Source organism: Diaphorina citri, unplaced genomic scaffold, assembly GCF_000475195.1.
Source record: "Diaphorina citri unplaced genomic scaffold, Diaci psyllid genome assembly version 1.1 scaffold1417, whole genome shotgun sequence".
In the NCBI taxonomy this organism is placed as follows: Eukaryota; Metazoa; Arthropoda; class Insecta; order Hemiptera; family Psyllidae; genus Diaphorina; species Diaphorina citri.
Window position 1 is genome coordinate 793 of NW_007378843.1, and position 6613 is coordinate 7405.

Consider the following 6613-nt stretch of genomic DNA (forward strand, 5'->3'; position numbering starts at 1 on the left):
TCTTCCTCTTTTCCAGGACGACAAACCTGCAAACCTCTGTAAAAGTCTATTAGGTCACATATCGCGATACGAGACTGGCTGTTATGCATGGCAGTGGCGTAGCGTGTTTGTATGGCGGCCATACAACTCAAAAGTTCACTCTAATGCTCATAAATATTAATGGCATCTACTGTGATGGGACTTGTTAGACCTGTGCATGAGCCCTACACGCCCTACACTTGAATTTAGACCACGCTACGCCACTGCTGTTATGATAATTAAAATGTTTAGACTCACAAAATAATCACCATAAAAATCATAATAACAAAACCAGTGGAGTAGAAGAGAAATTTTCAGATTAGGCACCTACTTCCTACCTGTGCCTGACAGTGGAGAAGATCGTGGACCTACTTAAGTACTATTAGGATTGGGGACCTACGTACTATTAGGATTGGGGACCTACTTAAGTACTATTAGGATTGGGGACCTACGTACTATTAGGATTGGGGACCTACTTAAGTACTATTAGGATTGGGGACCTACGTACTATTAGGATTGGGGACCTACTTAAGTACTATTAGGATTGGGGACCTACGTACTATTAGGATTGGGGACCTACTTAAGTACTATTAGGATTGGGGACCTACGTACTATTAGGATTGGGGACCTACTTAAGTACTATTAGGATTGGGGACCTACGTACTATTAGGATTGGGGACCTACTTAAGTACTATTAGGATTGGGGACCTACGTACTATTAGGATTGGGGACCTACTTAAGTACTATTAGGATTGGGGACCTACGTACTATTAGGATTGGGGACCTACTTAAGTACTATTAGGATTGGGGACCTACGTACTATTAGGATTGGGGACCTACTTAAGTACTATTAGGATTGGGGACCTACGTACTATTAGGATTGGGGACCTACTTAAGTACTATTAGGATTGGGGACCTACGTACTATTAGGATTGGGGACCTACTTAAGTACTATTAGGATTGGGGACCTACGTACTATTAGGTGCTCTCTCTCTCTCTCTCTCTCTCTCTCTCTCTCTCTCTCTCTCTCTCTCTCTCTCTCTCTCTCTCTCTCTCTCTCTATTCCCCTTCACCTTTGCTTTTGTTTTAAAATTCTCAGAAACCTCCCCCTCCCATCCCTCTCTTTTTCGGAATATAGGTCGACCAGATAAGTCCTTCTAGGGGTCAGACAGACGACACCGAAGCGAATACAATAGCCCGTCCACTATACCTTTTTTTATCACTATCGTAATAATAAAGGAAGGACGGGCTAAAAATGTAAATACTTTTGCCTCTGGGCCTCTCCGTTCAATCTCTCTCTCTATTTCCCTTCACCTTTGCTTTTGTTTTAAAATTCTCAGAAACCTCCCCCTCCCATCCCTCTCTTTTTCGTCTCTTTCTCTCTCCTCCCTCCTCTCGTTTCTTCCCTCTTTTTTCTACCTCCTTCACCTCTTTCCATCTCTCTCTTTCTATTCTTCTCTCTCCTTCCTCTCCTTATTCTTCTCCTCCCGTCTTCTTCTGCCCCCGCTCTCCTCTCCCTTTCCCCTCCTCTTTAAAAATCCTCTAAGAGGAGGGGGAAAACATAAGTTTCACTACTTCCCTTTTCTCCCTTCTCACTGTCCCTCTGGAGGACTTTTGAGTAAGCTTTACAAAATGAAGAGGAGCACTTAGAAATCTGTTTTTTGTTTATCATTCACCTCCTCCCTATTTTTTTTGACAAATTTGAAATTTCAACAAAATTTTGGGTAAATGACAGCTGGAGGGAGGGGTGGAACTCAAGGAGAAGGGAAAAAAGAAAAAAAATCCCAAAATGCCCTAAAAGAGACAAATTGTTTTACTCTTCAAGTTTTCAAAAAGAAATAAAAAAAAATCTGGTGTGAACATCACACGACTTTCTATTACATTTGCGGAATACGTATTTGAAAAAAAAAAAAAAAAGTACCTACTGCTAGGATTGTGGACCTACTAGGTAAGAAGTTCAAGGTAGGTGCCTATCTACTTATGGTGCAGAATAAGGTATCTACCTACCTACACCTGCAAGCCCAAACTGACCGCTTCCCCCATTACCTCCCTGGATGCTAAAACTACCTTCGCTGCCACCTTTGCTGGCGCTGTCAGCTTCAATATTCAAACTACCACCTGACGCTCTTCCCATAGCCCCTTCGGATGACCAGCCAAATCCACCATTTCCTCCAGTACTGGAGATATCTATGCCAACGTTACCTCCTCCAACACCTCCACCAGTGGTGAACTTAGCACCGCTCGTACCTCCTCCAATACCACCTGCAAGCCCAAACTGACCGCTTCCCCCATTACCTCCCTGGATGCTAAAACTACCTCCGCTGCCACCTTTGCTGGCGCTGTCAGCTTCAATATTCAAACTACCACCTGACGCTCTTCCCATAGCCCCTTCGGATGACCAGCCAAATCCACCATTTCCTCCAGTACTGGAGATATCTATGCCAACGTTACCTCCACCAACACCTCCACCAGTGGTGAACTTAGCACCGCTCGTACCTCCTCCACTACCACCTACAAGCCCAAACTGACCGCTTCCCCCATTACCTCCCTGGATGCTAAAACTCCCTCCGCTCCCACCTTTGCTACCGGCATTAGCGTTTAAACTCCCTGCTGCTCTTCCACTGGCGCTTTCGGATGACCATCCTGTTCCTCCAGAACCACCGCTTCCTGAAGCCCTCCGCTCCCACCTTTGCTCCCGGCATTAGCGTTTAAACTCCCTGCTGCTCTTCCACTGGCGCTTTCGGATGACCATCCTGTTCCTCCAGAACCACCGCTTCCTGAAGAGGACACTCCGAGACCATTTGAACTACCTCCAGCGCTCAATTTACCGTTCATACCTCCTTCAACAGTTCCTCCTCCCACTTTACTCTCATACTGGAAGCTTCCTCCTTGACTATTCCATTTGCCACCTCCCAGAGTGCCATCCCCTCCGTTTTTCCACTGGCGCTTTCGGATGACCATCCTGTTCCTCCAGAACCACCGCTCCCTGAAGAAGACACTCCGAGACCATTTGAACTACCTCCAGCGCTCAATTTACCGTTCATACCTCCTTCAGCAGTTCCTCCTCCCACTTTACTCTCATACTGGAAGCTTCCTCCTTGACTATTCCATTTGCCACCTCCCAGAGTGCCATCCCCTCCGTTGACATCGATGGTGAAACTTCCACCGCCTGATGATCCTCCAAGGTTCTTTGACTCTTGCACTCCAGAGGACAGACTTTTGCTAAGGAGTTTAGTTCCGGGTGCAGTGATGTTGACCTTGAGAGGTCCCATGTTGAGTTCTAACGGGGATCTGCGTTGACGAGGGTGTTGACCTGGTGGGTAAGATTTGGGGTTGGTCGGACCTCCCAGAGCTGCAGACACTTGGGACACCTGGAAAATGAAATTAGTTCATCTCGAATTTCAAACGGTCAATGAGGATTGTGGGAAATATGGAAAAGGCTAGAAAGAAGAAGATGCTGCTGCAAAAGCTAAGCCTCTAGCTAAAGCATGTTGAATACATCAGTTCCCGATTAACATAATTATTGTATTTGAAGAACCTGAATGGCCATTCTAATCAAGATAAAATAGTAAAGTATAGCTTACCTCATAGCAAACACAGATCAAACAAAGAAAGCTAGTAACGCCAAACTGCATTTTAGCACAACACTTTTTAACGAATGACCAAGAAATCACACAACTTTAATAGACAAATTGGAGAGAAGCTGATTCAAAACATTCACCTCAGCACAAGGAAAGTAAATTTCAGCTTTTCCAAGTCATTCTGTCGTCGGACCCCTCTAGATTTCGATTGGAATTTAGAACTCGGATTACAAATCACGACAAATTACCTCATAGCAAACACAGATCAAACAAAGAAAGCTTGTAACGCCAAACTGCATTTTAGCACAACACTTTTTAACGAATGACCAAGAAATCACACAACTTTAATAGACAAATTGTCTGAGAGAAACTGATTCAAAACGTTCACCTCAGCACAAGGAATGTAAATTTCAGCTTTTCCAAGTCATTCTGTCGTCGGACCCCTCTAGATTTCGACTGGAATTTAGAACTCGGATTACAAATCACGACAAAGAACTATCGCGTTAATGAAGGTAATAAAGCGATAATTGGCTCTTTTATACCATCTGACGGGGTCATGACACCTCAAGCTGTCCAACACAACACTTTTTAACGAATGACCAAGAAATCACACAACTTTAATAGACAAATTGGAGAGAAGCTGATTCAAAACGTTCACCTCAGCACAAGGAAAGTAAATTTCAGCTTTTCCAAGTCATTCTGTCGTCGGACCCCTATAGATTTCGATTGGAATTTAGAACACGGATTACAAATCACGCCAAAGAACTATCGCGTTAATGAAGGTAATAAAGCGATAATTGGCTCTTTTATACCATCTGACGGGTTCATGACACCTCAAGCTGTCCAAATAACCCAAATTCAACCACATTGATAACCCCAAAAATCAAATAAATCAACCAGGTCGACATTCACGCCAAAGAACTATCGCGTTAATGAAGGTAATAAAGCGATAGTTGGCTCTTTTATACCATCTGATGGGTTCATGACACCTCAAGCTGTCCAAATAACCCAAATTCAACCACATTGATAACCCCAAAAATCAAATAAATCAACCTGGTCGACATTGTTTGCTTGAACTATTTGGGTAATTAGACAACGGATCTTTTATTGATGCTCTAATTAGGCAGTTAATCTGTTCAAACGAATTCAATAATTCATTTGTTGTTGAAATACAGCATTCAGCTTGCATGACTACAGGTGTAGCACTGTTTCCAGCAGTTGTTGGTGTATCACTACAGATTAAACATTCTCACGTGACCTTCAAGTGTGATCCAGATTCCATAAAAGTTATACATGAAAAGTTTATAGGATCCGCCCACATATTTACTTTTTATCCTCTTATTTTCATGTCGATTTTTATGCCACCATTCCGATTTGCTGGAATTCCAATGAACTTCTTAGTTATCCTTGAAAATGTGAGAATCCAGAATTAGCCAGCAGTATCCCAGACGGTCTCTTGATAAAATGAAATTTGCAAAATGTGTTGTGATTTTTGAAACGGCACAATACGAGTAGATAGACGGTAATATTGAAGAATTTGACGCTGTGCGTTTTATTTACTTGAAGGAAAAAAAAATCTCTTTTTTCGTTCTATTTAAATTTCATAATGGCTAATTAATTATCGTCTATCGAAAATTTACATCAAATTCCCGAACCTAATCCCCGAATAACCCCAATAAAAATTATGCGAAAAAAAAAATATTGGAAATATTTTCATGCTCAAAATAATTTTCTCCTTCCCTTTCACTTTTTTCTGCTAATTTCTTTTCCTAGGACGTTTTCAGCTGGGGGTCGGGGTTCGATGTCTTGCTTTGGGGGGGAAATTACTAGTTTTGGTTACACTGTACAGTGTACACACACTACATACCTAATTGAAAAATATTTTACATACGACTGGGCCAAACCACAATCTTGGGATCAAAAAAATGGGGATGAAATCCATGCCTAAAATGCCTGGATTGAGTTCGAAGCTGATTCCACACTTAGTCGACGGACGTCGATCGATGTCGATCAATGGCCGGTCAACTGTGTTTCGATACACCCTAACGTTAATCGATTGCAAATATTTCAACGGGTTACTTTCTGGTGTTCCCGTGTTGACCCAGCACCTAAATGGGAAGTATTGTGTCTCTTCTCGCCCATCTGATGAGAGGCATACTACGGGATGGGCATGCTACGACACAGACCACAAGCGTCCAATGTAGCAGTTGTTTCATCGCTACGAAAAAAAAACGGTTCGAGTCCAAGTCAAGTCATAAAATTTAGCGAAGTGCATTAAGCAGGGAACGACATTTGTGACAAGCATTTATGCTTAACACAATTAAAATTCCTTCACAATTAAACCACAGTCTTGGGATCAAAGAAATGGGGATGAAATCTATGCCTAAAATGCCTAGATTGAGTTCGAAGCTGATTCCACACGTAGTCGACGGACGTCGATCGATGTCTATTGAACCTTTCACACTGCCTTGACAACATAGATTCATCTCGTCGATCGACGGCCGGTCGACTATGTTTGGACACACCCTAACGTTAATCCAAGTAAGTATCTTGGTCCTTGGATCTATAAGATATTATGTAAAAAAAAAAAAAAAAAAAAACACTCTTGAGAAACCCATTTTCTCTATTGGGGTTGGTCGGACCTCCCAGAGCTGCAGACACTTGGGACACCTGGAAAATGAAATTAGTTCATCTCAAATTTCAAACGGTCAATGAGGATTGTGGGAAATATGGAAAAGGCTAGAAAGAAGAAGATGCTGCTGCAAAAGCTAAGCCTCTAGCTAAAGCATGTTGAATACATCAGTTCCCGATTAACATAATTATTGTATTTGAAGAACCTGAATGGCCATTCTAATCAAGATAAAATAGTAAAGTATAGCTTACCTCATAGCAAACACAGATCAAACAAAGAAAGCTAGTAACGCCAAACTGCATTTTAGCACAACACTTTTTAACGAATGACCAAGAAATCACACAACTTTAATAGACAAATTGGAGAGAAGCTGATTCAAAAC

At 42.2% G+C, this 6613-nt stretch overlaps 1 protein-coding gene across 1 annotated transcript; it reads right to left on the minus strand.

The window, feature by feature from the left end:
• Positions 1-2031: 2031 nt before the first annotated feature.
• Positions 2032-3837, minus strand: LOC103515784 (glycine-rich cell wall structural protein 1-like; the record flags this gene model as incomplete). Its single annotated transcript, XM_026828384.1, has 4 exons — positions 3603-3837; positions 3130-3389; positions 2706-2920; positions 2032-2595 (listed from the first exon to the last, which is right to left on the minus strand). Coding segments are annotated over exons 1-4 (1090 nt in total), but the record flags the coding sequence as incomplete, so codon positions are not given.
• Between the last annotated feature and the right edge of the window lie 2776 nt (positions 3838-6613).